At 39.6% G+C, this 16,776-nt stretch overlaps 2 protein-coding genes across 4 annotated transcripts; both read left to right on the forward strand.

The window, feature by feature from the left end:
* Nucleotides 1-971: 971 nt before the first annotated feature.
* On the forward strand, nucleotides 972-10,886 carry LOC102292110 (mitochondrial fission factor homolog A). 2 transcript variants are annotated; one of them, XM_005939387.2, is made up of 7 exons: nucleotides 972-1,147; nucleotides 1,782-1,964; nucleotides 2,055-2,233; nucleotides 4,700-4,791; nucleotides 4,927-5,097; nucleotides 8,991-9,066; nucleotides 9,508-10,886. In XM_005939387.2, exons 2-7 carry the CDS (start codon nucleotides 1,793-1,795, stop codon nucleotides 9,637-9,639), a joined length of 822 nt encoding a protein of 273 aa, XP_005939449.1. In that variant the 5' UTR covers nucleotides 972-1,147; nucleotides 1,782-1,792; the 3' UTR covers nucleotides 9,640-10,886. The 2 variants fall into 2 exon arrangements, with proteins under 2 accessions (XP_005939449.1, XP_005939448.1); XM_005939386.3 differs by having other exon boundaries at nucleotides 977-1,147; nucleotides 1,744-1,964.
* A 15-nt stretch (nucleotides 10,887-10,901) lies between these two features.
* zgc:110269 (probable flap endonuclease 1 homolog) lies at nucleotides 10,902-16,556 on the forward strand. Of its 2 annotated transcripts, none has more exons than XM_042227522.1 (11): nucleotides 10,902-11,230; nucleotides 12,040-12,106; nucleotides 12,930-13,032; nucleotides 13,224-13,278; nucleotides 13,389-13,450; nucleotides 13,548-13,684; nucleotides 14,918-14,978; nucleotides 15,149-15,235; nucleotides 15,323-15,468; nucleotides 15,602-15,746; nucleotides 15,856-16,556. In XM_042227522.1, the coding sequence occupies exons 1-11, from the start codon at nucleotides 11,149-11,151 to the stop codon at nucleotides 15,910-15,912; spliced, it is 1,002 nt and encodes a 333-aa protein (XP_042083456.1). In that variant the 5' UTR covers nucleotides 10,902-11,148; the 3' UTR covers nucleotides 15,913-16,556. The 2 variants fall into 2 exon arrangements, with proteins under 2 accessions (XP_042083456.1, XP_005939447.1); XM_005939385.2 differs by having other exon boundaries at nucleotides 15,104-15,235; nucleotides 15,856-16,552.
* Nucleotides 16,557-16,776: the final 220 nt, after the last annotated feature.

Here is a 16,776-nt window from a genome sequence, read left to right on the forward strand (position 1 = left end):
CATCCTCGGTTGACCGGTTCTCCCTGTATGCAAACTGGTGCGAGTCCAGGGATGGTGGAAAAGCAGCTCTGATGTGCCAGACAGCATTAGAACACCACTGAGGATTCATTACATGCAAAAATAGAAAATGAACAAGTTCAATTCAATTTAAAGCTGAAATAAGTTTAAATTACATTTTGTGGAAATGATTGTGTGTGTTTTCTGCGTATGATTGATAGCAGAGGAACTGGAAATTCAAATTAGGGCAAATCAAATTAACCATATGCAGACAAGTGTTATGTGGGAGTAAATCTTTGTGTTTGTCTCTGTGATGAAGATATAATAGTATAAATTTGAGCACAGTGGATAGTGTGGACAAAGACGACAACACACATATTAACAAGCCTGAGTAATATCTTTTGAATGGATGAATGTTTATATTTTGTTTTGCTTTTATTTATTTAATCAAACCTTTATGCACGAGCTGTCATACATAGACATCATACCTAAAGACATCATCCAGAATCTGCTGACAATCTACAATATCTATCTACAATACAAAAGGTCCAGCTTCATTAAAATGCAAGTTTCATTTCCATCAGACTTTAAACCTGCACTCGAAGTAAACCATCTAGCCACCAAAACACCCCAGTAACAACTGGCCGGTTGGTGCATTTTTAACCCAGACATTGAAGCAAAGTCCCGCATCTTAATCGGCCCTAGTGTGACCCACACACAGACTATTTACCCCACACACTTTGTTGGGATGTGGTCACCCTGACCACCCTGTTTTCTTTTTTTCCCGTGACGTTGGCTACTTTTATTTGAAATACATTTTATTTTTGCAGTTCAGACAAATTAACTTATGTGACAATAAAAATAAATAAGAGACGACCAACTTACGTAAATAAAGCAGGTTAAACTGCCAATTTTAAATGTCCATTGGTTTTCACCAACTCCTGCGGCTCTCGGTGCACTTCATAGTAACCGCCCCGGCGGTCACGCGGGGTAGCGTTAACAGCTACACCCACACTAACTAGAAGCGTTGAGAGCTTTCGCTGAGTCCGTCTCGCTTGGTCCTTTGAGGAGCCCCTGATGCTATTTGTATGACAGCCCGAACAGCGTGTAGGCGCATGTCAGTTTAAACCCAGGTGGTAAAACCATAACGGTGAGTATTGACAGGACAGACCTCTGGCTAACCAGCATGTCAGTGCAGACAGTCAGCGGCTTACAGCGCAGCGTTTAATAAGCTAAAATCGATAGCGTCGTCTGTTAACGCTTTTCAAGAAGAGCGACAAGCTAGATTGCTAACATACAAGCTAGGCATGGCGTCTTATGTGGATTTTCACTCAGTGACATTGAAGCGACGTGCCAGCAAAAGCTTCACCTCATGTCGCTGTTATGTAACGACGTAACATGAAATGCTATTTCTCGTAGTGTACTCATTAGCTTGGACCTAAACCCACTACTGTACACCGTCTGGAGCAGATGCTTTTTGCACGGGCTAATGATCGTGTTTAAAGTTTAGGTAGCACCATTTGCTACTGAGCTAATTGGCTAAATTCAGGGTTAACTGCAGCATGTGTATTGTAAATTGGCATGTAATAAAAAAGTCAGGCAAGATATGAGCCTTGATGTGTTATTTAAAATGGGGCATTAATTTGAGCTTATATTTTTGAACTCTTAGCTGCAGTCACACCCACACTTTGTTTGGTTAGTATCTGTATGTGCGTTTCATTTGTTTCCCATTTTGTGGGTTATCAGCTGGATGAGTGGGGCAACTTTCAATACCCCCTCTGCAGAGGTGGCTGAGATGAATCGCATCCATTTTGAGCTGGAGTATACAGAGGGCATCAGCCAGCGCATGCGAATCCCAGAGACCCTCAAAGTGGCCCCAGAGAGCCAAGCGGGATCCATACCACTTCAGCAGCCTTTGCCCACTCACACAGCTCTGATGCAGGTTCCTGAGAGGATTGTTGTTGCAGGTGAGGATGACAGTTGGCAGTCATGTTTGAGGTATTATGTTTAAAACATGTATATGCTGTATAAAAATTTCATGGCCAATTTTTCTGTAGGGGATGAAGGGGATCCTCGACTTGCATGTCCAAGAGACTTGGATCTGATTCAGTCCATTCCTCCTGTGGACCTCCTGAACATGAAGGCCCCTCCACGTGTCCTCACCCTTACCGAGCAGCCTCTGGATTCGCTTGAAACAGACCAAACTGTCAACTCGCAGCGCAATCCCAGCCAAGCGGTACGTTTTCTTTCAGAGTAATCTCAGCTTCCTTCTCAGAATATTGAATTTTCTTCTCTCATTATATTCAAAACTTTAAGTGGATCCATAATGTAGTGGTATACTATATTTGCCTTATGCTGAAATTATGGTTCAGCCGTGTTAGTGCATTGGGACTATGCTGGCACTCCATTGGCTTGTCTACTTGCAGAGAGTGTCTATTGTCGATTGAGGCACTGTACAAAATATGTGGTACAACCGGTCTGCGGGCTACTTTTGCTTGTGCTGTTGTTGGTATGTCAGTCAGCTGCTGAGAAGAGTGAAGTTATAATCTACAAAGAGCTGAAGTGGTACTGAGTGTTAAACAATGTAAAGTATTCACTGCACCCACTGTCTGTACTTCTCATGCGCTATCTTTTGGTCTGTGATTTTTTTTTTTTTTTTTTTTTTTTTTTTTAAATTTTTAATTTTTTTCCTCACAATCCTCCCATTCTTAGTGAACTCCATTGCCGCTCCTTTCCCTGTTCCAGCCCACTTGTCAGTCAATCAGCATTTGACTAATGCAATTGGGATTTTGGAAGACTGCACATAAACATGTTTGCACACTATTTATAGCGTAGGGATAGTCCTGGTAACTAATTTCTTAGTCAAATGAACAGGGGATAAAAATGTGATTAACTGACTCGTCTAAAACTCAGATATCAAGTTATATTTGAGAACTGTATAAGGTCTAAAACTCTAAACAAAAGAGTTTTAAATCATAAATCCCATTCTTGATTTATGAATCAGCACGGTGGTTAGCACTGTTGCCGCACAGCAAGGTGGTCCTGAGTTCAATTCCACCATCAGGCTGGGGTCTTTCTGTGTGGAGTTTGCATGTTCTCCCCGTGTTTGCGTGGGTTCTCTCCGGGTACTCCGGCTTCCTCCCACCGTCCAAAGACATGCAGCTTGTGGGGATAGGTTAATTGGATAATCCAAATTGCCACTAGGTGTGAATGTGAGAGTGAATGGTTGTCTGTCCCTGTGTGTTAGCCCTGCGACAGACTGGCGACCTGTCCAGGGTGTACCCCGCCTTTCGCCATATGACAGCTGGGATAGGCTCCAGCAACCCTGAAAAGGATAAGTGGAAGCGAATGGATGGATTTATGAATCATGCTGCTTAATTGTACGGCACCTAGCATCGTGCATTATCAACGTTACATGTTACACTCCAGACTACGAAGAAGGAAAAACACTTAAACCTATGTTAAATATAATATATAAATGCATTACTACAAAAGCAAGTTCACGTATTATTAAAATGTGACAAATTAACAGCAGAAAAACCAATGAGTTAAACAGAAAAATGTGGTGCATTTTGTCGACCATTATGAATGTTCAAAAATTCATGACAGTGGTTGTCATGAATTTTAATAAAAGTTAAAATCTAAAATAACAAAACAACAAATAATCCAGCCACCCCCCTCCCAGGCCAGGTGATTAAATATAGTCTGTACAGCAGGTCCTGGTTCTACCCCAGCGCCTCCTCCCATTAGGAAATGACCAGCAGAGCACCTTACCCAGGAGGCGTCCTCCTCAGCTGGATCCTTTTGATGTGGAGGAGCAGCGGCTCTACTCTGAGCCCCTCCCAAATGACTGAACTCCTCATTCTATTGCTAAGGAAGTGCCCACTGACCTTTTGGAGAAGGCACATTTTCACTGCTTGTATCAGCAATCTCATTCTTTTGCCTTTAAAAAAACAGTAATAGTGTTAACAAAGAGATCAGGCCGAGATGAGCAGATTTATGGCCTTTCTCAACAACGATGCGCCATCTGATGGCAGGTGGCTGCATAGCAATTTACCTGCATTTGGCTTCAATCAAAATTTAAAACAATTTAGATTATACTACTAGTACGTGTGATAATAGCAAAGAGTAGTTGTCTAGTCAAATAGTCCTGCAAATCCCAACTTTAGGGAAATGTTTATGCAAATGGACATGGTTGCAGTACCATATATTACACATCTAAAGTGAAAGATCCCCCCACCCCCCCCACAGCATTATTTCTACTTTATTAGTACTATCAGTTTAGATATTCCTTGATGGTGGTCTTGAAGGTGTTGCTGACATTTTTTATCCCAACATACTGGTCCTTGCTTACAAAAACTGCCTGGAGTCGTGGGATTTATGAGACTCAATGAAAACTGAACGTGATTATTTATTTTTTAGCTTTAAGGACTGTCTTTGTGCTATGCTGCACTTGTTCCCATTTTGATTTCTCCATGGAGTATGTTTTGTGGTTCTTAAGACACAATAGAAAAATAATGCATTGGTAATTGGTGAAGAGTCATTAATAATCACACATTCTTCTGTAGGAAAAACGTCAATCAGGTGGCCAAAAATTATTTTTCCAGTCAGTTTGGCTGAACTAAGTGTGGTTCATCAATCAGCAATCATGCATTGCTGCAAACTGAGCTTAATGTTATTTCAAATTTGTATTTAACAACAGGCCAGCTTTCATGGTCGGCCTCGAAGGGAGCGCAGCGCGAGTGAGAACGTATCCGGCCGTCACAGCAGTCAGATCAGCAGAGGCGATGTAAGGTACGACCACAGCCACGTTTGAAACGCTGCTTCCCCACCGCTGCCTTTCCAATGTAAAGCTTTTTTTCACTCTTGGTTGATTTATAAAAATGTCTTCTTTCTTTTAATGTTTCTCCCCACCTATCTCCCTGCCAGTGTAACCCCTTCCCCTTCTGCCCCCCCAGTCCGTTTGTGTCCTCCCCTCTGTTCCCCCGAGGATGCAAACATCAACCTGTTTACAGCTGCTGGGCTCCTGTCGTACATCCAGTCAACAACACGCCGTGCTTACCAGCAGGTTCTTGAGGTCCTCGATGACAGCCATCGCAGGTATGTTTTTTCTTTATTCATTTCTTTTTGGCTGAATTTATTACAAATCTTTGCACTAAGAAAGATTGTTAAAGAAACAGATGATTGTTATGGGGAAATTCAGGAAAAAGTCATGAGCATGAGTTTCTTATTAAAAGAAGTGACATTTAAAACTCTCATACGTCACAGTCCTGACGTCCTGACTTGTGTACATCCCCCTTTGTTCAATGTGTAACTTACATGTTTGACGCCTTTAGTTCACAAGAAAGAAATAATAATTATTTTTCCTTAACGTGACTTTAGCAAATACAAGCTCAATTCCAAAAAAGTTGGGTCACTGCTAAATAAATAAATAAATTGAATGCAATGACTTGAAAATCTCAAACATGTGTGTTTAATAGGGGTGCAACGATACACAAAATTCACGGTTCGGTTCGATACTTTGGTGTCACGGTTCGATATTTTTTCGATACAAAAAAAATGTTCATGCCTTTTTAATTTGTCATTTATTAAAATTATAAATATATATTTTAACTCAAAAGTACAGTTTTTAAATTTTATGTTGCTGAAACAAAAAAGTAATAAATAAATATATCTCAGGGCTCGCAAAATTTCAAAATCCCTGGTAGCCCTTCGGGCAGGGACTCTTCAGTTTTTGGTAGCCCAAAATAAATTTAAGTAGCCCGAATAAAAAAGAGAGCAATTTTTTGATTGATGTTTTGTTTCCTGTTTTGTTTCCTTTACAATATTATACATTAAAGTATAATATTGTATAATTATATAATATTAACTTCTTATCTTGTGCGCGTTTTTTATTTTGACAGCGAATGCGCACCTGCGGACCACTTATGTGCACCCCTGGTTATTTAGCTCGTCATATTGCAGCCACAGAAATTCTTTTGTCCATGAAACCATAAAGCTGCACTTTCTTTTTGCCTTATAGTCTGATTTGTCATAACTTTTCCGTTTTGTGGTAAGCTTTTCTTTGGCTGTCACTTCTTCACCCTGACCTGTCTTATTTGGCTCAGCAGAACTGAAATGCTTTTACACACGCACTCACATAAGCTCAGCGATTCTCTGCGCGATCAACCTCTCACATGTTTAAGCTGCGGGAGATTTCACTTGTCATGTTTGCATAGTAAGCTAACGATTAATAAGACGATGTCAGAGGAATTGGTGCACAAATTATCATCACTCACAGATCAGTGCTGTCGCTCTCTATACACAGTTCGCGCGATTGCAAAGTGAAAGCAAAAAACAAGCGCAAATTCAAACGCGATTTCAATATGTCACATATTGACAGTGGCTCACCGATGCCAATGACATAATTACCCAGCTACATTTCCGAAAGAATGCAAAAGCATTGACATATATTTTCCTTCCTACAATAGCCCGACGGGCAGGGCAGAGATAGATTTTGGTAGCCCGACTGGAAAAATCGCTAGCCCCGGGACGTCGGGCTAGCGATATTGCGAGCCCTGTATCTGATTGAGGAATCACTCATCTTTGGAAAAGAGAGTTTATTACAGAGAAATGTCTCTTTCCAAAATAAAAGCTATACTATACGCTTCTTCTGGGCTATATTCTCAGCAGCATATTAAACATATCAGGTCCCCATAAGGAGAATCATGTGCTAACGGCTGTCTAAATGACTCGGGTAAAGTTTGTAGCATGCATGCTTGTTGTTTTTGTCTGCTTCCACTTGTCTTTGCACTAGGATGATGTCGGTGTAAATGTGCAGTCATATTCGTTGTGTTCCCACTAGTGCTGTCAGCGTTAATCTCGTTGAAATGACCTTAACGCCACAACACGGCAAATCTCCGTTAACGAGCTACCCCTGATCGCCCCGTGCATGGGGCTAGACGGCCAACACATTAACGAGCTAACTGCGCTAACACACTAGTTCCCATCCATGTAATTGAGCATTGCGTGGCACATCCAACATACTGTTTTACTTTAGTCCATGACGCGCTTACCATCAGGGTCATACGTCACATGAAAACCAAAATAATTCCAAACGCCAGATCTGAATGAGGGTGGGGAAGGTTCAATTTGCCATGTTGCAAGGAGAGCTTAACTTCTGTCTCGCTAACTTGCCCTGCGCTCAGTGAATGTGCGTTCGACTGCTCCGCCTAGGCTGCACTGTCGAGTGCAGATCCACTGAGCGCTCAACACAGACAGCATCGTCAGAAGGAAAGTTGATAAAATAAATTAAAAATTTTGTATTGTTCAATACATATGCGTACCGAACCGAAAGCACCGTATCGAACGGTTCAATATCGATACGAGTATCGTTGCACCCCTAGTGTTTAAGTGTGGCACCAGTGTCTCAGCACGGTCAGCTTTTCACCTGACCTCACACACGCGTCTCTCCTTCTGGTCTGCGACATCACTATAAAGAAGGGAAGACCTCATTAGATTAATAACCTTTACCTGTCCCTCCAACCTCTCTGGTGCTGCCCCTTGAGCTCACTGCACCATGCCTTCCCTGCAGCTGAGCCAGGGGGACCACACCTCCGCCACAATTAGTTCATTTTGAATTTGATGGCAGCAACACGTTAAAAAAAAACAAACGGTTGAGACAGGGTCATGTTTATCACTCTGTAGCATCCCGCTTCTCTTAATAACAGCATGTAAATTTCTGATGATTGAGGACAGCAGTTACTGCACTTTTGGGAGAGGAAAGTTGTCCCATTCTTGTCTGATAGAGGATTCTAGTTGCTCAGCAGTCCTGGGTCTCCTGTGTCACATTTTTCATTTCATGATGCTCCAAATGTTTCCAGTCAGTTCAACACTGGTTTAGCATCGTCTTGCTGAAGTAAACAAGCATTCTCTGAAAAAGATATTATCTGGATGGGAGCATATGTTGCCCAAATACCTGTATATACCTTTTAGCTGTAACTGTGCCTTTCCACATGTGCAAGCTGCCAGTTCCATAGGCACTGATGCAACTCCATACCATCAGAAATGCAGGCTTGTAAACTGAAAGTTGATGATAAGCCAGTTGGTCCCTCTCCTCTTTAGTCCAGTGGAGGTGGCATCCTTGTTTTCCAAGTGGAATTTCAAGTTTTTCACCTGATCACAGGTTTCCACTTCTGCCTTAAGTTACTTTTGTGAATGTAATGGTGAATTACACACAGTGATTTTAAGTGTTCCTGAGCCCAAGCTGTGATTCCCATGACATGTCTGTTTTTAATGCAGTGCTGCCTGAAATTCTGTATTGATTTTCAGCTGTTTGATTTCATTGGAGATTTTTGTTCAAATGTCAGATTTTTTAAAATGATAATGAGTAGTTCCTCCAACGGTTTCTGTTTAGTACCACTTACATGTCCAGCCTTTTGTTGACGCTGTCTCAACTTTATTAGGATGTGTTGCTGCCGTCGAACACAAACTGAGCCAGTTTTTTTTTTTTTTTTTTTTTTAATGAGTTTGTTGGAACATTTGGCATGTTTTCTATGTTCTGTTGTGAATAAAAAATGGTTTTCTGGGATTTGCAAATCATTGCATTTTGCTTTATATTTTACACAGCGTCTCAGCCTTTTGGAATTGGGGTTAAAGTTTTAATACAAGAACATCTTTGTAATGTGTTCAGTTTCTGAGCTGAGAAAGAAGTCAAATATAAATGTTATTACCAGGGATGAACCAACTTTTAAAAGAACAATTTGATCATAGCTGGTTGTTGTTGTTGTGTGTCATTGTTTCAAAGTCTGTGAGCCCTTTACCACACTGTTTTAAGCACAAATTCAGTCATATTAACATATGAAGCTGAGCACATTCACCTATGGCTGAGGCCAGCAGTCATAGGTGAATGTGATCTGCGGGTATATAGTGAGTAGGCATCAAGTTGAATACTGGTCACAAAATCATCGAATCCCTCATTAAGGGCCTGAATGAAGATGTGTTCATCTCCACAGGACACACCTGGATCTGGCCCTGGATTTAAACCCTGATGAGTCCGGCCTAGTGGATGCCTCCTCACTGAGACGACAGGTAATGTCTCATATGCTTGCTTTCTGCATGAATGAAAAGGGGCAGGTGATGCATAATTTATGTATTGTCCCAATGTATTTATCTTACTTTCAGGTTTACGGTAAACTATGATATAATGTATAGATATGGCTCCTTTTGAAGGATGCTGACAGAGCTGCACGCAGCAAGTGTTCAGTTACAGTTATTAGACACTCGACTCTAAATAAACAAAAATAAGGAACACAAATACTAACTGAAGAAGTAAAAAGGTATACAGAGATTTTATTTGAGAGTGGGAGTATTGTTTAATTGTTAGTGGCTATATTTCTCTGTGCACTGCAATGAAACACAGCCAGATGTGGAGATTTCTCTGCGCATGTTTCAGTAAATCTTAGTTAGGCCCAGCACAGGAAGTGTTTCGCCGTTTTTAAAATGTTTTTTTAAAAAAAATGTTTTTTTCAGATTGTGAAGTTGAATCGGCGTCTGCAGCTGTTGGAGGAAGAAAACAAAGAACGCTCAAAGCGAGAGGTGATCCTGTATTCTGCCACCGTGGCTTTCTGGCTCATTAACACCTGGATCTGGTTCCGTCGCTAGATGGATTCTCCCAAAACACTGGAAACCAAAGCAGTTCCCTGTTAAAGACGTGATCACTGATTTATAGCAAATTCTGTATGGAGGTTTATCCTAAACAGGTCAGTCTCGGCACTCATGAGGTAAAACATGAGGCAGAAAAACATTGTTTTCTGTTTGTCAAGTCGATGTGACAGAATTTCACAGTAATCGTGGGCCTAGTGTCTCGCAGCACTAAAATTAGAAGTAAATGATTTTTTATAAACTGGCGAATGACTGGAAAGCCAAAGCACAATGACAATGCAGCTGAATGATTTAGCAGCACCAACAACCACTTCAGTTAAGGTAATGCTATCTCCAGCATGTGTCCTATTTGAGAAGCTTACTCCACTGTCAAACCTATATTTTTGGTTTGGATCAGCCGTAAATGAAATACGGTACAAATTACACAACTGTCAGCTCCTACTGATATAAATAGTTTATGCAAATATTACTGTTTGCACCTCTAAACTTGACAAATCCATTGCACATAATGAACTGGTGTTACAGTTGTGTAAATGAAATCTTTTAACCTGAACAAATTATTAGATGTTAAGTGACAAATGTTTTGGGAACCGTAGTTGCAAAACTGAACCTGACTTTTCTGTTGAAAGCAGGTCATAAACTACCATTCTTCCAGAAGTGTCAAACTGAACCGATTGACTCTAAAGATGCCATAACGCTGACCCTTCGTTACTGGAAAAACTTCTTGTGTACATTACAGCATTTGAAAAGCCTGTCTAATCTGTCTTTAATGTTATTTATTTTAACGTTTTTGTCTAGGGGTTGTGTCATCTTGATTATTTGCTAACCAAAGTAACAAGGGTAGGGTACTGTGAAGTGCTGTTATCTCATCTTTGTTCCCACTAAGTCACCTGCAATATTAAAACATGGAATATGACATTTTATACATAATTTAGTGTGATACAAAGAGCCAGTGTGTGTATGATCGTCCAATGAGAAGAGGTCGATCTGGTTGAAATCATTAAAAAAAACAAAAAACATTTTATTTTGATAGTAATATAAATATGTATTTCACGCAGGTTTATTTATCACATATACTACTGAGGTGTCAGCAAAGAGTTGCTGTTAGTTTTTCTTTGAAGTCTGTACTTACATGTCTCACTTAAAGCTGGATGTTGGAGTTAAAACTTTAAATTATTTTGTAATATAAGAATACACTTGATGTTTGTAAATATGTTTGCTGTAATAAAAGATGGATGTCAGTTTCAGCCGTGTGTGTGTTCAGCGCTGACTCAACACTCTCCATTAGGTGGCAGGCATGCAGCACCAGGAAGAAGAAGATGATGATGTGTTTTTAACTTGAAAGGCATAACTTGAGAGACGTCTTCAATTAAAAAATCGACAATCTACTATCCAAGGGATCCTGCTCGAATTATCTGGGAAACTCGACTTAACTCACTTTAAATCACCTTTTCGCCTTTTTTCCTGGAACAGTAACACTAAGAGGAAACTGTCGGTGGTGACGGCACAATGGGGATCACTAAACTGGCTGATTTAATACGCTCAGATGCTCCTGATGCCATATCGTACAAGGATATCAGTGACTACACAGGTACAGACACGATCGGTGATGGTTTCAGCAGCAGGTCTGACTCTGTTAAGGAGGTCAGCTGCAGCTGCTAGCCGCTAATGTTAGCACTCTCCCCCTAGCTACTAGCATCGCTAGCTGTAATTATAGCACCTGACATTAAAGAAACGTTTTGGGGTTTTTTTGGTTTTTTTTTAAAGTATTACCAGTCCACGTACCACGAATTAAAAGCTACTGCTATAATAATCAGGCTTTCCGAGGTAGTAATTAATAATAACTTACCCGCGTCCGCACTATTTCTCTTATGTTAATCAGCTAACTCGACAGTCCAATCAAAACATCTATATCTTAGTATTTATTTTAATTCAATGTAACTTTATTAGTGCCGAAAACAAACACACACAGCATTGCGTGATAACTGTGTTATTAATACTATTCGCCTCACACTTTGAGCACCATGACACAAGGAATCAAATGTTATCTGAACTGTATATGAAGTTGTCCATAGTCCAGCTCTGTTTACTGCTGAGAAAAGCCATAAAAGAATAGGCAAAGCTAATCCTACCAGCAATTTATACAGTACAAATCAGCGCTGGATGTTGTTATTATTATCAATACTGCTATTGCTGGAAATTTATTTCCATCATAAATTCCTGACAAGTAAACGGAGTACAGTATTTGACTTGGCTTAATAGTGTAGATCATTACAAGTGCGTTTAGGTGAATTTAATCAAGTGTAATTTGAGTGGATGTTACTGAAAAGTAATTAATGTCTAAGGGCAAATTTAAACTGTTGTGTATTCACGCTGCTGTTGTATTTCTATACTCCACAGGAAAAGTAATCGCACTCGATACCTCTATTGTTTTAAATCAGTTCCGTGCAGCAACGCCCACACTGAGGTAAGCATGATGTGATGCTGTTCTGTCCTGTTAAACTGAAGTAAACGTTATTTTTTCTATCTCTTTACTGTTTATCATGGTGTATTAATTCCTTATATCAAACCTGGTACACTAGGTGCCTAGAAAAATACAAACACTTGTAGAATAAGAATAGTAGACATTTGAATTAAAATAATCCTGCAATAACATTTCTAAAGATTTTAATTTTTTTTCTTTCATTCATTTCACTTAATTTGTTCTTTTAAAGGTTGCACTGTGTTATCAGTGCATGAGATTAAAAATATTAGAAAGGGCTTACAAAAATCACCACATCCTGCAACTATACAGCCAATTAGTGTAAACAAGACCTCACTGACACCAGTAAAATACACTCACTGGTCACATTGTTAGGTACACCTTGCCAGTATTGGGTTCAACCCATGTTTATCTTCAGAAAAACCTTAATTCTTTGTTGCATAGATTAAAGAAGGGGCTAGAAACATTCCTCAGAGGCTTGCTGACAGGAGCGGCACCTTGTGTGGTCTTCTGCCTATCTTCTTTAAGGTTCAGCGTGTCATGCTCAGATATGCTCTTCTGCATACCTTGGTTTTAACAAATGATTATTTGAGTTAATGTTGCTTTCCTATCGGAAGCAGTCTGGCCATCCTTCTCTTGCCTCTGGCATAAACAAGGCGTTTTCACCCAGAGAGCTACTGCTTTTTGGATATTTTCTCTTTTTCAGACCATTCTCTATAAACCCTCGAGGTAGCTGTGCAGGAAAAAGTCTTTCAATTCTTATTTGTCTGTGTATATTTGTGAAATGCTCTTGATTTCTCTTCTTCAGCCCCCTCACAGGTCTCTTCTTTCGCACACTCACTTTCCTGGAACATGGCATAAAACCGGTCTTTGTGTTTGATGGAAAGCCTCCTGGAGAAAAGAAGGCTGTTGTAAGACACAAACCTGCATGTATAGTTTTTGACTTAACATGATACTAAACATTTCCTGGCATGTTTAAGAACACTTTAGGTCAGAGAGACTAGTCTACAGTAAATATTTTCAACGTGTAGGTAAATTTGATCACTGCCAGATAACAGAGATACAGACGGCTGTGACTGATTGAAAATTGTTGTTTCTGCAGCTTGAGAAGCGAGCCCAGACAGCAGGTAGGAATTACTCAAACTGGACGGGCACAGGTAGGTCTGTGCAGAAAATGCACAAAGACTTGAGTTTTCAGTGGTTGTAGAACAGGGGTGATCTACTGGGAATATTATTTTGATGTGTTTTTCCTCTGTGCTCACTGCAGCGTCATTACTGACTAAAGAATGTCTTCAGCTCCTGAAGTATCTTGGTGTACCTGTTATCCAGGTACGACCTGCTAAGTAATGAAAATGTTTGTGCAATATTTCATCTCTTCTTCCTCCTCTGCAGATTTCTCTTCATGCATGTCACTTTTGTCTGTCAGGCTCCAGGGGACGCTGAGGCACTGTGCGCTCAGCTGGTGAGAGAGGGAACTGTGCACGCTGTGGCCTCAGAGGACATGGACACACTGCCGTTTGGAGCCAATATTCTTATTCGTCAGCTGAATGCAAAGAAGGACAGGTAGAAACTGTGCAGCTCACTTTACTAAATTTGTTTATATTTAAAAATAAGAAATATTTCAAAGGTTTGCAATGGTTGTTGCATTAATTTAGTGTTCATGATCAGATCCAAAGCTTGATGAGGCTCTCATACGTGTTTTTACGTAAATTATTATGTCAAATGATTAGAATCTCAAGTTATTGTAATAACCTGCTCACTTGCACTAATTTTCTGTATTTATAGTAGATGAGACGGAGCTCCATAATGACTGTACTTTCTGGCAGCAGGTGGTGAACTATTTTAAACCACAGCCACAAGTCTCATAAGAAAAGAAAAGGAAATCTGCTCCTTACTTTTTCTTGCAGACAGCAGTGGACTGTCAGACAGAAAAGGGCTGCTCGCAGCTCATTAGCAGGTAGTTTACACTCAGTTTCTAAGCCAAGTTGAGATGTGGTGTAAAATATAAATAAAAATAGAAAGAAAACATTTGGAATTCTTATAAGTATGATATTAATTTCAAAATGGGTAAATATATAATGTTGAAACTCCATGCTAGCAAAATCTTTTAGAAAAATTAGCACTGCTGCAGCAAAAGACTGGTTAAAAACAGCTGGTGTAGATACATAAAACATTATGTAGGAGTAGCCAGTGGATAATGGATTGTTGAAATGACTCCACTCTACACTCCTACAAAGTTTTATTCATTCAAGACATTTCGAGTTATCCTTTTTACAGACAGAGTATCGCGCACGCAAATGCTACCAAAAACATGACCTTGGCGGAGATAACAAACATTAATCCACTGAATTTGCTACACAAGAAAGCTGAAAGCTTTATAAATGGATGAACTACTACACGTCTTAAGGTTTTCTGATATCGTTGATCACGCACTTTGCTGATAACATACAAAGCACAAAATAATCTACTTTTAAACTGTACTCAGAGAGATACAGTATCAACTGAGAACAAATGGCATGTTTGATAAAAGCAAATATTATTATTTTTTAAAAATCTATATATGTTACATGTATGGAATAGTTGTGTATTTCGCTAAAATGTTTAAAAATATAGGGGTAAAAAATATAAGAGACGTTATCATTGTATATGAAACATTCATTTTCATGTCTTTTGTTTGGTTACTTGTTCTTAATGTATTATTTCTGCTCGTCTTTGTTTTGGTTTTAGATTTTGACATCTAGTTGTGATCTAGTTGAACTTAATGTTTTATTTACGCTCTTTTTTTTTTTTTTACAGTGAAGTCATTGAATACTCCTTACCGAAACTATTAGAAAAACTCCAAATTGGTCGTAAGGAGGTAAGATTGAAACATTTAGATTTCTCTGAAAGTATGTAATTTATTATAATATATCTGTATTGGACATACTGCTATAGAAATACACTTTAGCTGTCTTATTCTCTTATTTTGTATTTGTCTGCCAGTTTGTTGACTTGTGTATTTTGCTCGGCTGCGACTACTGTGAAAAGATACCCGGTTTGGGTCCTAAGAGAGCTCTGACCCTGATCCAGAAGCACCATACCATAGAGGATGTGGTTTTGCATATCAACAGAAAGGTATCAGATGATCTTTGTAGCTTTGGCTTTACCTCTCTTACAAAAGAACATGTGACGTCTAACAAGCCAGTGATATCTGGCCTTTAGACCCATCCTGTTCCAAATATGTGGAAATACAGAGAAGCAAGGAAGATTTTCTTGGATGGACCACAAAGCTCAGCTCCCGAGCTCATCTGGACCGAGCCAAATGAGGAGGCCTTGGTTGAGTTCCTCTGTCACACCAAACGAATTAAGTACGTTTTTTTATTGAGCTTTTCTATTGTGCTTCTTTTAGTGTGTGTGTATATATATATGTATGTGTATGTATATATAGAATGAATGAAACTATACATATGGAAATTGAAAGTCATCTTTGTTTGATTTTAGGGAGGAGAGGATCCGTAATCGAATGGTGAAGTTCCGTATGATGCGGGAAAATAAACGGGAGGAGAGGGAAAAGGAAAAGGCAGAGGGTGGTGGGAAGCAGACTTGCATTAAAGACTTCTTTAGGGTTACCAGAAAGCGAGTGCAGGTGAGCTCAGAAAACAGTGATGCAAATATAAATCAAAATGTGTGCGTTTTTAGGAATAAAATGGTAAAAATAACTTGGATAAAATTAGCTTTTCTTACTTTTCCTCTAGCCTGTGGACAATGCAAGCTCCTCAACCAGCAACAGAAAGAGACCAAAGTCAAAATAAGCATGTGCCAGTTGTCTACGCCACAAGGATGGGAGTGTTCATCTCTCAGTTCATCTCTGTCTTGACATCTCAAAAAATTATGGACCATTTCAACATGCGGCTTATCTGTCATCCCAATCTTGAACATGCACCATAAGAGAAATGTTATTCTGTTCATTTGATCTTTGGTTACGGTAATATTTTTACAAATGTAAATATTTTTATAGGAAAAAAATCTTTTTTTACAGGATTTATCTTATCAAAGTGCCTTTTACTTTTTAAGAAGAACTCAAAATAGGCATCACACAAGACAGCTCCTCTGACAGTACAGTAAAGTGATCTCATGTGAACAGTATGATCCACAACAATGGAAATCACTGGGTAGTTCTTCAGTGTGTCCAGCAGTTTCCTGCAAAGCCACCAAGAAAAGCAGAGCAGGAGGTGGATGGCTATGAAAGGGAACAGTGTGATCACTGTCAGGGAGGCCAAAACTGGAGACAGCGGATGTCTCATCTCTAGATATTCAATGAGCACCTGTTGTGTAAAGTGTGCCAAGGCAGGGACCAAAGACTTGAATATTAAAACATGTACAAGTGGTATCATGTCTAAAAGAGACACTGAAGTGTTTAAATAAATGCAAAAATGTGTAGAATTTATGTTCATGCTCTTTATGTTTTGTATTTTTATATCAGTTTCAGTTTGCCTTTTTAAATTAAAGCAATCTTTGACTGTGTTTTGGTGCGCGATGTGCTTATGAGCGGATGGACACTGTAAAAGTGCTGTGTTTTCATAGCACATTATTTTCTGAAGCACTTCCAAAGGCAAGTGTTAATTTTAAACCACAATACGAGGCGTCATTCCAAACCAACAGATGGCGCCGGTGGA

This window comes from Haplochromis burtoni, unplaced genomic scaffold (genome assembly GCF_018398535.1).
Source record: "Haplochromis burtoni strain Fernald_Lab_line unplaced genomic scaffold, NCSU_Asbu1 Contig_266, whole genome shotgun sequence".
NCBI classification, from domain to species: domain Eukaryota; kingdom Metazoa; phylum Chordata; class Actinopteri; order Cichliformes; family Cichlidae; genus Haplochromis; species Haplochromis burtoni.

Excerpts from the sequence above, each read along its gene's own strand:
- LOC102292110 (XM_005939386.3), top strand. The coding sequence starts at position 1,748 with ATGAGTGGGGCAACTTTCAATACCCCCTCTGCAGAGGTGGCTGAGATG. Across the intron at positions 1,965-2,054 it reads TGAGAGGATTGTTGTTGCAG|GGGATGAAGGGGATCCTCGA; the intron begins GTGAGGATGACA and ends ATTTTTCTGTAG. Across the intron at positions 2,234-4,699 it reads AGCGCAATCCCAGCCAAGCG|GCCAGCTTTCATGGTCGGCC; the intron begins GTACGTTTTCTT and ends ATTTAACAACAG.
- zgc:110269 (XM_005939385.2), top strand. The coding sequence starts at position 11,149 with ATGGGGATCACTAAACTGGCTGATTTAATACGCTCAGATGCTCCTGAT. Across the intron at positions 11,231-12,039 it reads GGATATCAGTGACTACACAG|GAAAAGTAATCGCACTCGAT; the intron begins GTACAGACACGA and ends TATACTCCACAG. Across the intron at positions 13,279-13,388 it reads CTCAAACTGGACGGGCACAG|CGTCATTACTGACTAAAGAA; the intron begins GTAGGTCTGTGC and ends TGCTCACTGCAG.